The 23074-nt window shown below is 34.3% G+C and overlaps 2 protein-coding genes across 4 annotated transcripts in view; both read left to right on the forward strand.

Moving 5' to 3' along the window:
• On the forward strand, positions 1–21466 carry LOC129264824 (uncharacterized). 3 transcript variants are annotated; one of them, XM_054902771.2, is made up of 17 exons: positions 1–533; positions 2057–2258; positions 3486–3557; positions 4053–4096; positions 10502–10666; positions 11441–11583; positions 11885–12033; positions 12951–13099; positions 13406–13463; positions 13779–13908; positions 14534–14672; positions 14950–15057; positions 15936–16031; positions 16810–16958; positions 17294–18517; positions 19054–19979; positions 21354–21466. In XM_054902771.2, exons 2-16 carry the CDS (start codon positions 2102–2104, stop codon positions 19259–19261), a joined length of 2991 nt encoding a protein of 996 aa, XP_054758746.2. In that variant the 5' UTR covers positions 1–533; positions 2057–2101; the 3' UTR covers positions 19262–19979; positions 21354–21466. The 3 variants fall into 3 exon arrangements, with proteins under 3 accessions (XP_054758746.2, XP_063958205.1, XP_063958204.1); XM_064102134.1 differs by lacking the exon at positions 3486–3557 and having other exon boundaries at positions 119–533; XM_064102135.1 differs by lacking the exons at positions 3486–3557; positions 21354–21466 and having other exon boundaries at positions 66–533; positions 19054–20540.
• LOC135154608 (uncharacterized) overlaps positions 19782–23074 on the forward strand; it is a 9173-nt gene continuing 5880 nt past the window's right edge. The window contains exons 1-2 of the mRNA XM_064101383.1: positions 19782–19793; positions 22017–22216. Of these exons, the coding sequence (XP_063957453.1) occupies positions 19782–19793; positions 22017–22216 (212 nt within the window). The remainder of the gene's footprint in view (positions 19794–22016; positions 22217–23074) is intronic.

The following is a 23074-nucleotide window of genomic DNA, read 5'->3' on the forward strand; positions in this document are numbered from 1 at the left end:
GACAAAAGAATGGTATTTGATTGGACGATGAGGTTGTATACTGTATAGTGACACTTCAGATCTACATTATGTAGAAATGACGCCAGCCCTCGCGGCGAACTCTACCGCACGGCGCGGTGGGTTGCTAATAGTTTAAGCATGGTGTTCATATAAGACGCATCCTCTATCTATGGATCCTACTAGAACAAGGGATAACGCTACCAGCTTCAAGAGAATATATTCGTTTTAGATACATCTTATTTTTCCTTGTAATATGGATATCTTCAGTGAACGGTGTGGAAATATTATAAAGTGTGTCGTTTAACTGTGCTGAATTGAATTGTTGATGAACTTATAACATGAGAACATAATGAAGGATGCCGTTGTGTAGAGCGCCGGCGTCGTCTTCATCGGAAGCTATAGTTGTGCATGGATAAAACCCAACTGCAAATGAATATTAAACGAAGGATGACCCATTTTTAAACGATTAAGCCAATATTCAGTTTAGATGTTCACTCTGATTGATAAAAATCACGGAAGATGCAACTACCTCGGTATGTTTCAATACATAGCAAATTATATTTTAAATATATTCCTTTCTCTTCTTTTTTTTCAAACCAATCATGTATGCGAATTATCAAATCTCCCAATTATCGGTTGAAAAACAAAGCCTATGGGTTAAAAGGGAAAATCTGTTTTCACCGAAGTTGGTAGGCACGCATTTTAAACAATCTATTATTTTTCTTATGATGTAAAGTGGCCATGTGTATTAAAATATTATTTACAGAATAAAGCATTCCTTTTATATTTCAAAATATCTCTTTCAAAACGATAGTTCAAAGATGTACTATAATCTACCATTTTCAAATTCGGGCGGCTACACAATCACTGATAAGGGTTTTCCGATACATTTAATAAAGGTGTATGTTGTTAGATTTTGTCAAAGATGAATTTATGCTTAATATGACAATTGTAGATGCATGAAGGGGACAAGATGTGACATTTACAATTGTCATGTCAATTTTATTGATAATATATTTTATAACTGTCTTTTTTTTATAACTCACCTGAATATTAAAAAAAAAAAATATTCGTTACTTCTTGATGGACTCTTTAACTTTATTTTCTCTTCTCCTTTAACACAATTGCTATTATGTGCAATAAATACAAAACAATTATGTGCATTACATTATTCTTCCTATATTGATTGATAGTGAAAAAAATGACAAGAGGCTTAATTACCCTTATGAATCAAAGCTGCCGAAATCTACAGATTTACGACGCATATACTCGTCTATTCAAGGTTATAGTTCAATAACTGGATTAAATACTAATATCAAATTGGATTATGATCTATTAACCTTGGTTTCGCGTCATTTAGTCTAATTATTTACTGCCTTATTTAGTCACATCTCAATGACACCGGTATAGACATAGGGATTAAGGTCTGATTAGGCAATCTCTTATGATTGGAAGTTGAACTTCGCGTTGGTAATAATAATATTGCTCGCACTCAGCGCCCCGAATGTTTGGAATAATATTTTGTTAACCTCTTTTGAAGTTAAGAGTGTCAAATTGTGATAATGATGCTCGCGATAGCAAAGTTTAATATTCTTGATCAATCGAACAGTCATAGAACTCAAGTTTGGAGAAGCAAAATGTTTTATTTCCATCAACTTATCTTGTAGCAATTTATATAATTAAAGATCAATTTGATACTTTATTATATCTCGCTTTCCTTTCCTTTTACTTCCTCATTTTCTTTAACACAGAACTGTACGATTAAACACAATTAAAAGTGTAAAAACATTATTCAAAATAAACACATAGAAATTAAGCGATATACATGATATCGGGAACGCAATCACGATAACAAACACTTTGTTTTGTTTTTAGCTGTGCAACTCTTATTATGGTTGCAAACTGTTATTCTAGTTAATTGTATCGTTTAATTAACTCATCATATTACTTCTCGATTAACTTCATGGTATTTGGACTTTTACCTTTTGACTGTAAATATTTTATTCAATATATAATATCTCTCTCTCTTTCTTCCTCTCTCTTCCTCTCCCCACAGTTTAACTCGAGTTCATAATTTCCGACACGCTTTCTATCTTGGCTGATGCCGTCGGCGATCACGGATTGGTTGGATGATCAAGATGACGTCAGTGTTTACGATGTGGAGATAGATAAGTCGTACTCGTCCTCGAAATCATCAGATAAGATGTCCACTTCGAGGATGGAAGGACTGAGGGTACCCTCGCCTGCGTTTGTCAGAGGTAAGCCCTTAGTAACACCAAGAATATGAAATCACATTATCATGTATATAGAGAGTATCTATTTTGACAATCTGATTGGCAAAAATGCAATGCAATATTAATATGTATAGTTTACAACAATACAACCACAGGTAGGCGGATTTTAGTAGTTTTCTTTCGCATTATGTTATATATCATCTTGGATCTATTTCACTTTACTTCACGTATTAAATTAATATAATAAATAACTGAATTTCTTAAAATTGTCTTGTTGTTTTCTATTTGTTAAGTAATTTCTTAATTCAAGGATCTTTTTTATATAACTATTGAGTAATGACATTCCAACGTATACAAAGTTTACATAAAACCACGTTTTATGTGTAAAAGAGAGCTTAAAGGACAAGTCCACCCCAACAAAAAGTTGATTTGATTAAAAAGAGAAAAATCCAACAAGCATAACACTGAAAATTTCATCAAAATCGGATGTAAAATAAGAAAGTTATGACATTTTAAAATTTAGCTTAATTTCACAAAACAGTTATATGCACATCCTGGATGACGTCATCCACTCACTATTTATTTTGTATTTCATTATATGAAATATGAAATATTCAAATTTTCTCCACATTATCAAGTAAAAAAGTGATTAATTCCTCCCTGAACATGTGGAATTAGCATTGTTTAATACTATATGGTTCAGTCAGGTTGGTCCTTATGGTCAAATCTGTAAAAAATTAAATATTGTATAATTCAAACAATAAAAAACAAAAGACATAGTGAGTGATGGACATCATGGACTGACCATTTGCATGTCACTGAGTTGTGCATATCACTGTTTTGTGAAAAATAAGCGAAACTTTAAAATGCCATAACTTTCTTATTTTACATCCAATCTTGATGACATTTTCAGTGTTATGCTAGTTTGAATTTTCTCTATTTATTCAAGTCAACAGTTTGCTGGGATGGACTTGACCTTTAATATTGGGTATTTAGTGTAAAAAGATATTCAGCTTACCTGACTCATCAACGGCTTGCTTCCTGAACGCTCAATCTCTTTGACAGGTGCTGTATATTTTCTTTGAGTAATATAATTTGCAGGAAGGTATTGGCGCCCTGCAAAAAAAGACTTCTTGGTGCCTTTTTTTTATATTTGTGTTTCATGTTCATTTCAGTTTGAGACTGCACGATATGATTTCTGTAAAATCCATACTATATTTTGATAATGATATCAATTATGCCTTTCCTCAGGCATTCCCTCTGATGATATGGCATCATCAATGCGGGAAGGTATGAGGACACCATCGCCTGCTTTTGTAAGAGGTAAAGCATTGGGTATATGGATTAGAAATATGGGGAGGAGCGGGGAAAGAGGAATAGGAGGAAGGGAAGGAGGAATAAGAAGAGGAGGGATGGGGAGCGAGAGGAGGAAAAGGAAGAGGATGAGGACAGGAGGAGAAAAAAAAAAGAAGATTGGGGATGGAGGAGAATGGGAAAAGAACGAGGAGTGGTGGAAGAGAATAGGAAGGAGGGGGAAGAGGAGGAGGAGTAGCCGGGGGAAGGAGGAGGAGGAGAAGAAGGAGGAGGAGGACTGAAGCATAACAATGGCTAACGAGATGGTAATGAGCGAAGGGGGGGGGAGTGGAGAAAGAATGGGATAGGGAAGGGCGGAATGACTGAAAGACAAATAAAATCAATTTTCTTTATGAATTTCCACTTTTCGATTATAATTTAAGTGAAATTTGTTGAAACAAGTAGAAAGTAGAAAACTGAGTATTATCCTAATTATATTTCATAATCTTTTTTTCTTTATTTTAGCTGATGCTGAAAGTCATGTTAATCTGGAAGAACAGATCATCGAGGTATGTTTACATTATTAATTCCATATTTAGTCCAGTATTGCTGATGTCATGTATAATTCACTTTTGAAGTTATATTAAATGTGTTACTTTGCAAAGTTAATACTTATTTTCCAGCAAGTAGCATTTATTTTTTTTTATAAAGAATTCAAATGGAAATTGAATATTAAAACGTGAAACACGAGCTTGACAATGTAAAGTAATTACTTCCAAACAGTTTATTGTCACACTCACGTTCAGATAATAGCACCGTCGACACGGTATAATTATTTCAAACATATCCTTAATTTTCTCAATCTTTGTCCATGTGTTAAGAAGTGATGTTATGAACATATCTCCTCGTCTGATACACAGAATAAAGAGAGACAGCATAATATGAAGATAAAATAAAAGCGCGATAACTTGTTACGTCCAAGATGCGATTTAAATTTGACATTTTGAGGTAAAATCAATTTCAATTGATGCCTAAAATTAAACCAATGTCGGGTCCTCGTATTTTTTTAATTGATAAATCAATATTGATAAACAAAGGAATAGGGCGAAAACTCATGTACACAATCTTCTTAAATTTATTTCTGATATTCAATCACCGAATTATAGGGAAAGGGTATGAGCGCCTCAATTTGGAAGGATAAACATATATCATGCGGAGAGAGGATACTAGATTTGATCAATGGAAAACTAAAATTTTCATGAAGAATCATTGAATGGAAAGTTACATGAAGGACGCGTTGTCTGTTGACGTGACTAATTCATGAACATTTAGCAAATCATACATACTTTAATAACAGTACTTTGAAATATCTAGGATTTCAATCTGACACCACCCCTATTTGCAATGCGTTCTGAATCCTCTTTGTATCCTTGTGATTATTAGTTCGGAAAGTCACATCCATCCAGGGTGAAACCTTAAAATTAGCATAATTATAGTCTCGAAACAGTTCCAATCAACTTACATGTAACGTTCCTTTCATCAACACACCAAACAAAAATACCAAATTTATTCAATTAAGAGAATATACTCCTGGGATTCGGTTTTATTGAACGGGTCATACTATACAGAACGATTGCGTAAAATGGATGTAAAGTCTCCACTAACCGGGGATTAAGCAAAAATTGATCATCCGACGTCATCTTGTAACGCAATTTTAAATCTCTATTGTATAACAACAACGTAATATTGAAGTTGGTTTCTTCATATATCCTACTTCTTATAACATTTCCACTACAAAGTTGACTTAACTGTATTATCATTATTATATTTAATGAGATGAACAATGGTAATTGAGAATGAAATTGAAAAAAAAATTGTTAACAGCACAGCAATTAAATAAAACCCTAAAGCCCCCCCCCCTACTATAAATTTAGAGTATCGTTCTGTGAATTGTAATTTGATACATATTCCTATAATCTCATATGAAATGTAGTTCATTAAAATGATTTACTGATAATCAAACTTTAATTGTTAGCATGTACACACATTGATTTGCGATTATTTTTGCCGTACAAAATAGATTATTTTAAAGAGGTATTGTTATGATAAAGTCCATACATTTGAAAAGTCAAACGTCAATTTTATATTACTGTCACATACGATAAAAGTACAACCCTCACGAGTTAAACCAGAAGGAATCGAAGAAACAATCCAAATAAAAGTAGAATCCATCTTTTCTTTTATTTCGAATCTCATCGATTTTTGTTTCCAACTGGTTCTGCACAAGTGCTTTATTGAACTAAACGGTACAAAGCTATATCGAAATGGATACCCCACTGCGTACTAAAGACCCCTATCGATCCGGACCCCGACGCAAATCCTTTTTACCTCGTCTATGGTTTATTCTAAACGTTTTACTATTCTTTTCAAAGATGGGGAGTGGTAATTATTGAATTCATGTCTGTCTTTTAATGTCATTACTTATGAAAACATGTTACATTGAGGCGGCGAGATGCGGAAACGACTCAAGTTTCTATTGTCTATATTGGATAGCTTTCAATGAGAATCGACTTGCGGAATACTACCACACAAACAAAGAAATACAGAAAGTTTTTCATGAATTAAAAACTACTTGTCAACTCCATCATGGCCAGACGGAGAAGGGGGCGGTCTGAAATTGTCATATCCAAGATTTTTATTACATTTTTTTTGTACTAGCTTGCCCTAAACGCATAATGTGCGCACCAAATCAACCACTTTCATTTTCGATTAGACGCCCTCGTAATAAGCTCGGTCGCTTCGCCTTCTTGCGTATATGTATTCCGGAACATATTTTTTTCATGGCCCTCCCACGCCCCAAGGAAAAAAAATAGTTATCTTGTGGTACGACCCTGATATTCTGCAACCGATCATCACCATACTTGCACTTTATAGATCATTATAATTATATCACGGGAATCGAACCACCAATTGCCGTATGGCATGTATATGGTGGACGGTATAATGACTCTCTTGAATAGAACTGATAATCCATAACGGCCGATGGTACAAGAGAAACATCAAATATTCATGATTAAGTAGGACTTGATTGACCACTTACCGTGTCGATAGTTGACATTTGCGATTGGAAATCAATCTAATTCTCATTAGTTTTTCTCTAGGGTACAACTAAGACTACGATTTGCCTATTTCTCTTTTGAAGGATTCCGTTGAATGTTTTGAGAAATACAAGAGAGTTGCATAATAGAAGCTATCAAAGAATCAGTATTGGAAATACAAGGGACGCTTATACCCTTTTCCAAGTATTCGAAATAAAACTTCGTTACATAAGACTAAATTATTATCGCAATTTAAAGAAGCTATTTGTTATAATTTCAATTAAATTAAAAAAAATGATTGTCTTTATATAGAATTAACTAAACATACAGTTGATCTTGAATAAAGACATATGACTTTTTATACTGCACATTATTGTATGAATAAAATTGAAATCTTAAGTGTATACCAAGTATGCTTGGAGACGCCACTCTATTTGATGAAACTACGATATATATAAGGCATTATATAGTCGAAATGCGACTTTGCTAACACTGATTTCTTTAGGTTATTTAAAGTAATCAATTTCGACGGTTTTTATGATAAAATGTAATATGCATGCTCTTCTTTCCTTCATTTTTTTTGCGACGAAATATCAAATTACGATTTCATCTATTCCTCCTATCCATTAAAAAGGAAGAAAAACACCACTAATTAAGTTATAATAGTGTACACAAAATGTTGACCACATATATTTTACAGAGTCTATGTATATACCTTAGTAGTAAACGAAATTGCTAGAAAGATTGAGTGTTCTGTTTAAATAGCTACGGGTAGTTTAGTCAACATTTTCTAAGTTTGCCTTAGGTATTTGTTCAGTCGGCAAGCGAGTATGTTATAAGTATGTTTATACCCCACAGGGAGGCGAGTTACTTTTAAAGAGGAATTCGCCCGTTTGGTATAGAGATAAATAAATGTACTTTGAAATCTGAAGTTTGAAAAAAAAATGAATTGGAAATACAATCTAGATACAGTAAGTATTGATTAAAATAAAACAACAAATACAATGAGTGCATTGCTTGGACCCAAACTAGTGGTCTTAAAGCTTTTAAAGGGATGGGTTTAGGCAAAGCTCACCATTTCTATAAAATAATAATAATAATAATTACATGCGAGCATAGGAAACGACCCACAGATAGTTATGTACAGACAGTTGTAATTTCATATTGAAAATATAAAATTAATCATAACTATAAAGGAAATATCATGAAAATTATGATGCTTGAAACTAACATTAATGAACCGAAATATTTATAGTGGGGTGCACATTTTGGGGTGCTTCTGGTGTGCTCCTAGTACGCCAGTTGACCCATCAAGTTTCATTTCATATTTTCAAATCAGTTGAATGTAAGAAACAATATGAGCAATTAGATTTATATTGTTTCTTAAGTTGTTTTATTATGTTCCTCATTGTCTTATACTTCATGTGAAATAATAATGCAAGTTGCCTTTAAGTCATACGAATAAATTAAAAGTCTTTTATTTGCTAAGTCCCACTTGTGAGAGGCTAAATAATTTGTATTTGAGATCAGCTCCGTAAATACAAGCTGTCAAACATGAATGAAAGAAAGAAAAGCCAGAAAATGCAAATAATTGAAAGTTACCCTACTACATGTATGTGTTGACGTCAATACCATATGTGACAAAGGAAAGATAACATTCCACTTACTGATCGAACATAAACCAATAAAGAAAGTGGAAAAATGTTGTACTGTAAGTAATATCAGGGGCGGATCCAGCTTTTTATAAAGGGGGGGGGTTGGGGTGGTATGCGAGGGAGCGTAGCGACCGAGTCCAAGCGAGGGGGGAGGGTGTGGGAGGGGGTGTCCCCCCTCCCACAGTAGGGAAAATTTTTGAAAATCTGTGTGTGAAAATGGCGTTTTCTTGCATAAAATAGAATAAAATAAAATTACAAGTTTAAAAAAAAAGATAAGATTTAAAAAAATGGTCCCCGGATTTTTTTTTGGGGGGGTTGCAACCCCCCCCAACCCCCCCTCTAGATCCGCTTCTGAATATAAAGCCTAAAATTCAAAGATAAGGATGAAAGTAAGATAGAGATGTATGAGTGACAATTTGATTGAAAAAAAATGTAGGTCTGGTTGCCTATATATGTAGGATATTCCTGGAATGATTTGTTTATGTTATAGCTTTTTTATTTTTTATTTTTAATGTTATGAAAATTTGTAATGCTCTCGAATGATGACATGGCTTGATGAGCATTTGTGAAGTCTAGTAAGAATGGAGAAAATTACGAGACGTGCAAGTTGATTGTTTCCTCGAATCGCCTAGAGGTAAAGTTACTGGGAGAGATTGGATATTATTTGAGAGCTATATCAGATGGAATGATTAATGAACTCACTTCATCCGAAAGCATATAGTATTATCAGAGAAATTCATATTCTGTACACATATAATACTTCTTTACTATTTGCTGTCACCTGTGCCCGGAAGAGACAATAATATTGCCAGGGACGGCTTCGCAGTCAAATTAACTTTGAAGGCCTCATCATAAAAGTTGCTGTTACTTGTTCGTAAAATAGGAATAATTTCATTCGAGACCAATAATTCATCTTACGTTATTGTGTATTTTGTATAAATAAAGTACTATGGACGAGGGTTGAGGAAGAAACCAACATGAAATTCAGACTTATCAACGAACGTCTTTAATTTGGCAACTTGCCTAGTAGCATCGGATCGAGTAATTTTCTGCACACGAATCACAATGATATACATAATTTAATTACATCATTGTTCAGTTTTACCTGTGTTTACATGTTTCCCTGTGGGAGGGAATATAAATGTCATCCTTTAGAGGTCTATGAATGTTGAAACGAAAGCTCCGAAAAATAAAATTTGTCTTACTGTGTCGTAAAAACTGATGAATTAATAATAGTTTGACAATAATTATTCGAACGTAATATTTATTTTATAAAGTTTACATCAGACTGAATGAGCGGGGTCGACCAAATAACATATAAAAATATAAAGCCTCCTACCTAGATTTTGTTCGAACCATTTTCTTAATGTCGTGATTATAGATACAGATTCTTTATAAAGCAACAAGATTTATTTGTAATCCATCATGTTGTGAGTGGCATGTAATATACCACTTTTTCATTATTCAAGTATAGCTTGATAAAGCAGATACTAGCATTTTTTCATTCAATCAAAAAAATTGTACAATTTGCAACAAATTATTATTTGTTGATATTAAACTGGTGAGAAATAGAGTAGACTAGCCAGCTTACCATACTCGGGAAACCATCCATGTACATTAAAACTAGGCATTGCAGTATATGAACTGTGACATTTCTACTTCGACATTCAATAAAAACATAGCCTGGAGCATGCACCTCAATGTCAAAATAAATAGAATACATAATAGACAATAAGGCAAAGATATGATGATCGGGGTGTAGACAGAGATCATGAGATATGCTATCATATTCCGTTTCTATCAACTTTTTAATGAAGACGTTTCAGATATTTAATCGTTATATACAGTTTTTATTCCTAGATAATGGTCACGATCTTGATCAACTTAAAAACAAATCCGATGGCAAATGGCTCTCTATAACACATTGCAACGCCATTACTGTAATTTTCCATATACTATGTTGATGTCACAAACCGAAATATCACAAATTTGAACCACTTGAAATTTTGTTTAAACTCGAATGAGCGAACATAATATTCTGTATTCGCTTGGTTTTAAGAACATGTCGAAACACTGCAGCGATGGCATTAAACTCATGACGGGACAAACTCGTATATGTAAATCAGTTATCAGACAAACATTGCATCTGTAAATAGACTCCGTTAAGTATGATTATTAATTTTAATGAATTGACAGTCAAATCAATATTCTCTCTTTGCAGCTTCACTGTCTGGTCCAAGAGATGAAAGAAGGCTTCGTATTGGCAATGCAAGAGCTCTCGAGGATTCAAAATGGCGATCGGTTACTTCAAGAAACATTGGAGATGCACAAGTCGGACAGCGATGCTAGGGTTGAACAACTCACCAAAATGGTAGAAACACTGCAGGTAAACAAAATGAATTCGAATAATAACGATGGTTATGATTATAATAAATGATATGATTTTTATTTCATTTTATTTTATTTCATTTTCACATACCAATAACAAAAGTATAAACAGGTAAAATCATTTATTCAACATAACAATAATCAAGTAACATAATGATTAAGATATACATAACACTATTCTACTTGAGATATAATTAGACTTGAAAATTTACTCATTTTTAAAATATTGAAACATGACTTTTGAGCATAAAAAGAATATCTATTTGGTAATTAAGATATTAATGGTAGCCTAATATTACATTTCCTTTGCTGACCTGGGAACCGATTAATGAAAGCTGTCAGTAATGAGAAGTTGTCTTCCTCCGAAAGTTTGACTGTCACAGATTCCATAGTCAGAGGCCAATTAAAATCAAAGATCTCACATTTCAAGAATAACATCCCCCAAGAATGACATCTAAAAGCGCTTTGTATCTCGTAAAAAAGGCGCTATAGAAATATGATATGAACTAAATTAATGAGAAAAGCATGCACCCCTTTTTATAGAATTCATGATATCATAATTATTACTTACAATGACATCGTGAACTCCTGTAAAACAAGGATTACTGACACTGATTTGAAGGAGCCCTTTTTTCTTAATCAGCGAGGTACGCCATGCAACTCATATAAAAAGTTATGATTAATTTCTCACTTTCAATTATGGTTCTATCTCACATTGATGACTATTCTCTTTTTTAAAGACACATAAACTTTGTGTTTTTATTTCTTAAAGAGTGACTTAGGGAAAGCGGTTGATGACGTCAGCAAGAACAGCGAGACGACGGCGGATCTAAAAAGACAGATGGACGAGCTTCGAGAACAGCAAAATGACATCAAAAATAAGATGGCGGAGAAGACGGATCGAGCAAATGTTCCGTAAGCTAAATATATTTAATAATATATATAAGCAGTTGTTTAAAAATGTTATTTTAAGTGTTGATTTTTGTAATTTTTTATGCATTTTGGTGATTTTGTTCAGCTTTGATTTAGACATGATGCTATCAACCAGCTGCTTAAAGAAAAAAAAAACCCTCTAAAGTTAAAAGTCTTTTTTGAGCTCGGGTCATATAGCCTGCATAATATTATATGGCGGCACCAATAAAACAATAGCCAAGACCAAGTCATCACCGAAAAGGACGTGAATAATAGATACTCTCTACTATTCCTATATTCACAGAAATTCTCAATCTCAATCCCGCTCAAATCGATCGTCTCAATCCGATGAGAGTGGTTTTCATCGAGACGTATTTGACGACCCTAATGACTCTGTTCCTCCTATGCTACAACCGTTCATCGATTCACTCCCAGAGGCTGGTGAAAAGACAGGTGAGATTATAAACCAACCAGGGCTCCATAAACACAAAGGTTAATTTATAAAAACAATTCTGATTGGTTCTAGTCAGTCTAATGAGCAAAGTGCGCATGCAACGATGATCTTGATTGGCCATGTCATTTAGCGATTAATCGCGAATTTTTGTGTTATGGGGCCCCAAGAGGTTTCTTGGCCAAAGTTTTTGGATTCTAAACAACAGGGTATAGGGTTCGAATCTTAACTCAAAACTTTAATGATTTGAATATAAATTTAGAATGGTTGTAAATAATAACTAGCCGAAGATTTGAATTACGTTGAAATATTATATTTGTTTTATATCCAAACGGATTTGAATTTAAAATAGCTTTGAATTCAAATCCAGTCAAATAATTCAGTGTTCGGCTAGTCATTTTTTTTCACAGCTACTCTGGTTTTATTCTAAATCCTCGAAATTTATAATTCTGGACACAAAAATGCATTTTATACCAAGACTATGGGGATATTATTAATTTTACCACTCTCTAATACACTATCTATATTCACGTGTTATATAAATCATTCCTAGAAAAAAAACCTGCATAATCAAGCATTGATCTGTAGAAAGGGAAACAATCAAGTTTAATGCAAAATTGAATTACAAAACATCACTTTTATAATATTCAAATTCCATGTGGCGAATCGCGCCATGTCTATCCGCAGAGATTAATTTAACTTTGTCAAAGTAGAAGTAAATTGTTATAAACTCGTCTTAAATGTTTAATCTGATTCCCCTCTAAAGCTAAGTCACTTATATTTCTTGTCTGATTTTCTATCAAAAATTAAACTGATTGTATCGGTGAGCATACCCGGTCACCATTTATACTACTTTATTCTGCTAATTTTCGATTCATGAGTAAATGCCATTATCACGTGATGGTTTTTATGAATGCAGTTGATCCGGAACATTCGGATTCCGATGACTCAACGATCCAAGCAGCGGATCAGATGATGAAACTAAGCCGAAAATTTGCCCAGGAATACCATCGTCATAGAGCTAGACTAGCAAGCCCATCCACTGACAACTTATTATTCAACCGAAACGTAAGACGTTCACATCTACTCTTGATTTTGACTATTCATATTAAATAATCGCGGTTTCTTGCTTTTTTTAAGGATACTTAAATTTTGATAAAAACAATGTGTATATCTTGATAGAAGGCCGGCTAAAACAATGGTAAAATAAATATATTTTATAAATATATTATCTAAATGCCTAATTTGAAATGTAATTGATATTTGTAATGTCAAACTTGACGAAGAATTAATCTTATCGGCATCTTAAACTTTATTTCAATCAATTCTTAATCACTAACTGTTTTATTCTATCGCAATGTCTTGTAATTTCAGTTAGGGCAGAATGAACAGAACTCGGAGAGAACCATAAGGAGTAGCGACAGCGATAAAAGTAAGAAAATGTTTAATAATGTTTTTTTTTTCAGTAATACAACGAAAAAATATATATATTTCCAGTATTAAATACAATTTTCGATTTTTGGGGGGTATATTGTGTATGAGATCAAGTTTTTACAGAATTGTATCGATCAGATGTGAGTATTTACGCCTGGGGACCGATCCAAAAGAAGTGAACAAGGCTCGAACCTAGAACCTCTGCATCTATTCGTTTTTTCTCCATGCAGCTTGCATGGGTTACATTATTTGTTGTCAAGCGCTGAGTGGCATATCTTTCTGATATAATTTCCTATTTTATTTTACATTGAAGGTAAACGTCGTCGTGTAGTAGACTCGTTGGTTTCTTCAGAGCGGATTTATGTTTCTAATCTTCGATTCATTCAGGAATGCATCATCCAACCTCTTGTTATCGAATCTATTGTTCCTCTCAACGATATCAAGTTAGTATTCCCTTATATTCTTCCTTCTCTTATTTCATCCCTCAGTCTTGTTCTTCCTGTATAGATTTTTCTCATCCATCCACCCTCGCTCTCTCTTTCTATTTGTCTACCCCGTCTCACTTCCCTCTATTATAATATCCCGTCCCTACATTCTATTAAAGACCCTATCTTACAGGGGGGGGGGGGAGGGGTGTGGGCTGACCATGCAAAAAACTCCCAACCATTATGGTTATTTGTATTTTTTACACACGGTTTTTTGAAAAAATATGGATGGTTGGGGTGGTAAGCTCCTCCCGGTTCCACAGCCCCTGTCTTACAAAGAGTTGCGATTGATCCAAACAATATTAGGTATAGGTATATAAGCCAAGACGAAAATATTGCTTCACAATAATTCATTTAGATGACAGGTGACCGTCCCTATGTAAGACTAACATTTCAGTTGAGATCATCGTGATCTATATTTCAAACACCTTGATAATTGCCTAAGCTTGTTGAGACATCTTCATCAAAATTAAGAAGCTACGATCATAACCAAATTTTGATGGAAGAAGCAAGGTGAACAGTGACGTAAAGAGATGATCACTCAATACTCGAAATTATCCGGATGCTTATGTTTTTTTTTCAGCGTGATGTTCCCGCCATGTTTTGGAGAGTTATATCATGAGCATTCGGCCTTTCTTGATGCTTTAGAAACGAGACTGAGTGATTGGAAGTGGAAAGGCATTGTGGGGGATGTCTTAGCAAGGCTATCGGGTGGTGATGAGGTATGTAACACTTTTAAGCTTCATTAAATGAAATATTTACTTGCACACTCTAAGAACGAAGTTGAATATTAAAAAATATCCATGTAGCAAAATATGTGGTTGCTGGGTAAATATTCTGTCAAAAGCATGTTCAACATTTCCATTTTCATCATATTATTTACCATTCATTTTGTTTATGTTTGATGCATTATTCTGGGGAAATGGAAAATACATTAATGAAGCGAAAAGTATTGCCTAAATGCAATGTATCTAGGATGTTTTTTTTTTCTATTTACAGTCAAATCTGCTTAAGATCTACACATTGTATGTGAAAATGTTTCGAGACGGTTTATCTATGTTGGCCAACCATCTTGGAACATCCCAAAACTTTTATCAGTTTATTGAGGTAAGTTGTGTACAGTCGATACCATACGGGTTGGAGTAGGCTATAATCATAAAAGAAATAAAGAGACAAACAAACATAAAAACAAAAGGAAGAAGGCTCAAAACAACAACCAAATGTTAACTTTCTCTGAATTTTCAAAGATACTTTATGAATCATTTCCATCATCTTGCACGTCTCAATGTATTTCAGAGGTTTTTTTATCAAGTCAACAAAAAAAGGGGTTAAAAAACGATTTTGTGAATTTTAGTTTTGGTTTCATGAAATAAAGTGACCATCGAAGCAAGAAAACATAATTACATAAGACAATTTCCAGGAGGTGGTATTTAAATTGTCATCGCTTCACGGACGTCATTACAAAACAAAGTGTGTGTCTACGATAATTGGTTCGACATCGCTTTAGAGCACTTGCATTTTCATGTATCGATGATTCTTTACTCTTTTACTTGTGTAGTAAGAACCTTAAAAAAAGCCATCAAAACTGTAATACCCTTATATTTTATCTACATCATTCAGTAGAGCCCAAAAAATAAAACCAAGAAAAAAAAAGATTAAGACTTTCCAGAAATTGAAAGATTTTTCTTCTCCCCCAAAGCAGCCTGAAACAAGAAATATCATCATTGAGAGGTATTTTCCTGTGACTAACACTATCAATTCATTGTCTAGTGTCAAGCGATATGATATCAGAACCTCGATAACATTTTGTGCTCTAGGAAACTAATTAAATCATCAGTCAGCCTTGATAACGTCATAATGGCGAGAAAAACTATGACACGTTCTCTACAAATACTAGGAAAAGGAGAATGTAATAATGATATAAACTTTCCTTACATTTTTGTTTAACTCTTGTTTAACATTTTCTTTATAATGATTGTTTACAGAAACAACTTGACGAGAACGGGAAAGGGAAAATCGATCCCATCACCTATCTCATGGCCCCGCTACAGAGAATCTCCTACTATGTCCATTCTATGAAGGTAAGGCATTAGACCATTAAATGACGCTCTTTGTCAGTGACACGAAGACTGTTACTGAAATCACTGCATCCAATTAGCTGCAAGCAAAACTATCAATGAAAATCACAGTCAACATGTTTCATAACCGACTTCTTTGCTTTTGTGAAAAGGAAATGAGTTTATAATCATAATTGCGCAGAAGTAAGTCGCATTTTGCCTTTTGTTGAATCCTATATTTAATTTCTGACATCTAGACCTAAAGGTCCCCTTCAGTTTTTCATAGTAATGAAACGTAAATGTGAATTTGTGATAAGCATACATTTGATTTAATTGAGAAAGGAAACGAAGAGAAGTAAAATTTAATGAGAGCATAAAGAATTGATGTTATGTGCTGAAAGTTTACTATGTTCACATCTTCTAAAGATCACATTAGCTAAGTGTTAAGTTAACTAAAGCTAAATTACCAGTTAAGTAGAGAGTACTCAATAATTGTAGCTGATATAGTTGATATCAATATGCCAGTGCCATCGATCCGGATAATAATAATAGTGTCTTACCATCAATGGCTATATCCTTTAATTTCATTGTAAATCTATGTTAAATTAATGTACATTGTGAATAACTTTGAAATGATCTACATCGTTTTAATTAAACGATTTAACAATTAATAATTTATTTTCGTATCACCAATTAAACTTAATCAGTAGAGCATTTGGTTATATCATTCCGCACTAATTCTATGGTAGGCCTATTATATTATTCATCAATAAAAATCTTTACTTTATTATTATTATTGCAGCGGCTCCTGAAGTACACGGCAAAGAACCATCCCGATCATTTCCATGTTGAGTCGTGTCTGAAGCAGTTGAACGGCTTTGTAAATGAGATCAATCGATTGACTTCCCAAAATTTACCATCACCCACGACTAGAGAACCACAGCGAGAGAGGTGAGTAAAAAGGAGATCACACTCAAAGATTGACTGTGACAGAATATTCATAGAAAATCAAAATATTCCTTGTTTATTTAAACCGAGTCATTCAGAAAGCAATAAGCTATATTGCTTGCTCACATTAACTGAAATGGAATTATGAGCGCGAAAGATGATTTACCAATGGCAAAATTCATGAAGAAGTGATCCTCTGACCGTTCTAACATGTGAAGATACATTTAAGACGATAATGATCATACTTCGGTTTGAAACTATCAGACTTTATATTCATCTCTTCCACTGCATGGTGAATGCAACAACTATACTGATCATTACTTATTTTATTCTTCCAGGAGAAACAGCAAAGCATCCTTTTCGAGTATGAGCAGCATGGAGACCAATCTTCGTGACAGTGGTGTCCATTCGATGGAAGGCGAAAAAGGTATGGCGAACATCTCACCCACTGAGATCAAAGATATATGGGCCACTCGGCAATCATCGTCTAAGATGAGACCGAAAGGAAGGAGGAAATCAGTGACTAGCGAGGCAATAAACCTTGCAGAACACAATGACCGAGGTGGTCCTGTGACTATGAGCTTTCCTCCAAGTCATGCTAATCGTGAATCATCTTCGTACAATGGTGTACATTTGAGCGGGAATGCGCATTTGGTGACGCAGTATCCCGAGAACTCTGTCGTCCCGGTGCCGGGAATGCTCGGGAAAGGAATAAATGCTTCAAATTTTCAAGGCCACGACAATCGTCAACCTGGTGATGTGATTGACACGACGCGAAAACGACGGAAAGACCGGGCAAGAAGAATGAGTCTTTCTCGGATGCAATCGTTTGGGGTTTACGGAGAGGAGGAAGATACTGACTTAGAGCATATGGGTTATGTCCCTTCGACTCCGGCCAATGCAATGCCAAGGACATTAAAACAGAATGGAAATTCAAGGATGAGGCAGCACAGAAAGAGCATAGATGGTATGGTTGTTGGCCTTGGACACCATCGTATCAGTGACTCCTTATTGGCTGCACATCATGCGCTTCTTGAAGGACACTCAAACTTGAAACGAATGCAATATAGAAGTAGTGATAATGTTCCATCTGTAGCGATGGAAAGTGATCCACATTTCATCAGTTTGGCGGATTTGAGGAGACATCAGTTTTCTGAGAGAATGGACGAACCAAGGCCCTTGCCACAGCATTTACGAACAGGAACTCAGAACCGACTGTACGCTCGGCGGAAAAGTATTGACGTCGGCGCGCTACAAGCGCACATCATCAGGGAAGAGCAACTCTCGGAACTGCAACGACCGCGATCAAGGAAAACTTCACACAGTCCGCGATCACACTCCCCCAAAGCACCTTCGCCAACAAGAAGAACTGCTGTTCCAAGTAGATCACATCATAGAGGGGAGACGCAAGAGAAGAACCCGAATGGTCTCTCCGAGAGAGAGGCAGATGCAATTACGCAACAGGTGTTTGTGAGGACATGTAACGTTCCAGAGGAGGATTCCAAAGATCCGAGACAGAAGAAACAGGGCCACTTCAAACTGAAAAACATCTTCAAAAGAAGGTATATTTCTAGAACTCTCTCGTTCTTATTGAAACAGGCTGGTGTGCAAACCAAATAAATCCGAACAAAAAATATATCATTCATGAAAAAGATGAAAATCAAAAGCATAATAAACCAAAGTAATAAATATTTATGTTAAAGCCTATCATTTTTAGTAAACCTCCCTCGAAGTATTAGTCTTTGTTTTTCTTAAAAGTTTAAACCGTTTTGGTGTGGATGAATATAAACCAGAAAGAAAATAACTGCATATTTTTTCTTCGGGATATAATACCATTTTCCAAACATGTTAGAATGAACTATACATTTGAGGACATTATCTTTGATTGCAGCTCTCCGATAGGCCATTGCTCAATGGAATTGTTTCGTCTACGGATATCATGTTGAAAGGAATGAAATTGCAAATTATTATTGTTCATATCATCATTCAATATACAAATGGAAATGAATTTCTTGAGACAAGTGTATGACTTGTTATCTTCAAATTGAACTATAGGTTAACTAATAGTTTGATTTCTCTCTTTACTCGATTATCACAGGGGACCAGGAAGCCGTGTGATGGAACTCACCGACAACAACAACAAACCCTCATCTAATAACAACTACCTCAATCCAGAGCCAGAAGAGAGAAGAAGAACTCCTAGTCCTAGACCTTCCAACAGGACCAAGAATACACCTCAGTATTCTAAACCTATTGACTTGGAATCTTATGTTGACGAAGATGGCGAACCTTGCAGCGCCGTCTGATGAAACACAGAAAAAATATATCAGATTCATATGAAAAATAGAAGGAGGTCGTAATTATTAACATGAAATAAATAATATATTTGTGTGATGCAGAAATAGAGTGATGTTTTGTTTATGTCACTTTTACAGTCATACTCGTGGAAAATACAGATATAAGGTATAGCAACTTGTACGAACGAATGGAAGTACAAGCAATACACATTTTTCCATGTAGCCGAAGATTTTGGCTGGCCAAGATCTACCCAGCGCAATTCACGTCAACTACGTTTAGAGCTGCCAAAGCTTTTTACATTTTGCCACATAAAATATAAGTTGGTCCTGGTTACATGAACGTTTTGGCGAGTCAAACTGTGGAAGGATTTAATTATAGCTTCAATCCCTTCTTTGCCTTGTTAACATTTAAAACAAAACCACGATGCTTTGATATCTGAATTTTAACCAGTCAAATCTGTTGCCGGGAAAAACGATTTGATTGTCCAAAAGGCCTTCAATGGGGAAAGTGGTATAGATAAAACTCAAGATGTGGCAGAAGGTAAATAACGGATAAGCCGAATATGTTTACTTTATGAAATCAATATAACAGCAAACCCATCCAAATGTTTCATGCTGTGCCCCTACACGAGCCACCTCATTCTGAAAATGCACATTGATATACTAAAATAAATATACATTTTTTTATATTTCCTGCTCTCTTCAATCAAAATCTTTCCCAAATTTGGTTAACATACTCCAACTCCTCACCCTACACACATACGTTCTCTTGTTGATAACGACGGCAGTCGGCAAATAATGTCTAGTATTTCGTCTTGCACAGAGCTCCAAAACTTCACAATTAATTCTGAGAATGTTATGGTGTGCAAAGTTATAAACATACAAAATAAATGTATTATTTTGGGTTAATGTGAGTGAGGGGTAAGGGTAAGCTTTATGAATAGTCACCTATATATTGCTGAAAGAAATGAAATATTTTGAATAGCCAAGGAAAATGCAGAGTAATTCGTATTGAAGAATTTATATAAATATTATGTGGCTTGTTAGAGAATAGTACAACCCAATTTTTGAATATTTGATTGTACATGAGATACAATTCCAGACTACTTGAAGAATAGAGCCCCAAACTTCTCATACCACATTACCTTCACTTTGTTTCTGTTCTCATTATTTTCCTTGAAACACAATGAAAAGAGATTGTATCGTAGGGACTAGGGAGTATTTAGTAAAGTGAGAATGATATACAAGTACCCCTATGAAGATTAAAAACTCACACACACACACTCACAAAAAAAATCTTGCTTTTATATTTACCCCTTTAATTTGCTTAACCAAGATTTTACAATGAAAAGTTTGGTATGAATAAGTAAAATCAATATTCCATTTCAATATTTGAAGGTATATCTCGGGGCCACTTACATTGACGAGTGGATACCATGCGCGACCAAAAAAAACACGTAAAAAGGATGTCTTTTTTAAGATAGGACACGTTACGTACGTAACGTGATAAGGGTGTCAAAAACACAATAATATTGAAAAAAGGATATCTATTTCGCTAGGAAAGTTACGTGTTTAGGGTCAAATTTGCGGGGATGATAAAACAAAATTAAAATGTTTTATACAGGATGTCCTTTTTGCCCCAACACTACGTGTTTAGAGTCCAATTTGCACGAGATGTGGAAACTGGGGTCGTACTAAACCAAATGATGTGTAAAGGTAAAACCAACAACCGAAGGACCCGTGACATAACAATAACATATTCCTATACTTGTTAAGGGGTGCATTTTCAGAATATGGAAAATACGTGTCTTGGTTTTTTTTTAGACCCCATGATCGCGCATGGTATCCACTCGTCAATGAAAGTGCCCCCCCCCCCCCCCCGGGAGGGATATACATCATTCATCATGAATGAACATCGCAATAAAAAACATTTCTCTGCTGTTTTCACTTATCAAGTTAAAAAAAACTATTTTCATATTAATCTTTTGTTTATTTTTTTAATTCTATAACTTTGTGTAATGACAATTGCCATCAAATTCAAACACCTAAAAATATGGGAAAATATCTTCTAGAATTATGTGTCTGCCCTCAATGTGAGTAGGTTATTTATCATCTCACAAATGTTTGCTGTATTTCTCACACATATTGCATGGAAATATGTATAAAGTATAGTAATATTGTTAAGAAAATAAATGAATATTTTATAAATTCACAAACATCATAGTCATGTTCCATTAGTTAATGAAGGAAGATGATGTTTATGGTGATCCATATGTATTATAATAATGATGGTATAATGGTCATTTCATTGAGGGTGGTGGGCAAAAATATGTGATGATGAGGGGATGATGATAATGATGGTTATTGTTATGAAATCAGCGATGATCAAAATGAAAATGATTTATGGTAAATAGTATGTTTCCAATGACAACGACGCATATGATGATGATGACAAGAAAATATAATAATGATGAAGATAATAAGGTGGTTAAAATGGAAACTAAGAGAGTGATGATATGATTATGAAGATGAATAGGATGAGGATGGTGGTAATGATGATTATGATGATGATGTGGATGGTGATGATAATAATGGTGATAGGGATAATGATGGTGATAAGGGTGATGATGATGATGGTGATGATGATAATGACAATGATGATGGTAATGATGATGATGATAAGAAAATAAAGATAATGATGAAGATAATAAGGTGGTTAAAATGGAAATTAAGATAGTGATGATATGATTATGAAGATGAATAGGATGAGGATGGTGGCAATGATGATTATGATGATGTGGATGGTGATGATAATAATGGTGATAGTGATAATGATGGTGATAAGGGTGATGATGATGATGTTGATCCTGGTGGAGATGACAATGATGATGGTGCCATTGATGGTGATGATGTTGATGGTTACAATGATGATGGTGATAATGATGGAAATTATAAATTTTGGCAGTAATAATACAGGTGGAAGGTAATGATAATGAAAGGATATCAGCTTACCCTTACTAAAAGTTTTAAAAATAGAATAAAAATTAACAAAAATATTCAAGGTTTGAGGAAAATCCATTAAAGATTAAGTTATTAGAATTTTAAGTTTTTGATTTGTGCCATCACATACGAGCAGCTGCCGGATGTAACTTAAAATGCATAAATTTCAATTTTTTAATGGTTCGCGATGACTAAAAATTTTCTTCTTTCAGAAGTTGCTCACATATGACGTCACAAATCAAAAATATTTAAATTCTAATAATTTGTAAGTCTTTGATGGATTTTCCTCAAATTTTCACCAATATTTGTTCTGCTATTTTTACAATTAACTTTTTTTTCAGGGTGAACTTCCCCTTTATGTGGTCTGAATACGCCAACTACAATGGCTTGTGAACAGAAAGCCCTCTCACTCAGGAACATGAGCTAGTCTTGTGTGAAGACCCACTTGTTGATCAAAGTTACAATCAGGGTCTGTGCCTTGGAGACAAGACAATAATAATGACAGCAATGATGACGCTGTTGTTGATAATGGTACGTTACTGATGGATAATGAGGTTGATGAAAATGAAAAATTATCACAACAAAAACAAATAACAAACAAGAAATTATAAATGTACAGTAAATGAATGAATGTGTTAATGAAGATAAATAGGGATTGTTTCACCACTGAGAAAGTAAACATAAAAAAATGTGCTAATTATTACATGAAAAATATCCATCTCATAACAACATTTATCTCACTCACAATTATGGGCATAATATCACAATATCAGATGCTAATACATGTATCCTTGAGCACACAGGATGCAACATTTCTCTATT

This window comes from Lytechinus pictus, chromosome 7, assembly GCF_037042905.1.
Source record: "Lytechinus pictus isolate F3 Inbred chromosome 7, Lp3.0, whole genome shotgun sequence".
NCBI lineage: Eukaryota > Metazoa > Echinodermata > Echinoidea > Temnopleuroida > Toxopneustidae > Lytechinus > Lytechinus pictus.

Coding starts and splice junctions, on each gene's coding strand:
- LOC129264824 (XM_054902771.2), top strand. CDS start 2,102: ATGCCGTCGGCGATCACGGATTGGTTGGATGATCAAGATGACGTCAGT. Junction 10,667..11,440: donor AAATGGTAGAAACACTGCAG/GTAAACAAAATG, acceptor TATTTCTTAAAG/AGTGACTTAGGGAAAGCGGT. Junction 14,673..14,949: donor GGCTATCGGGTGGTGATGAG/GTATGTAACACT, acceptor TTCTATTTACAG/TCAAATCTGCTTAAGATCTA.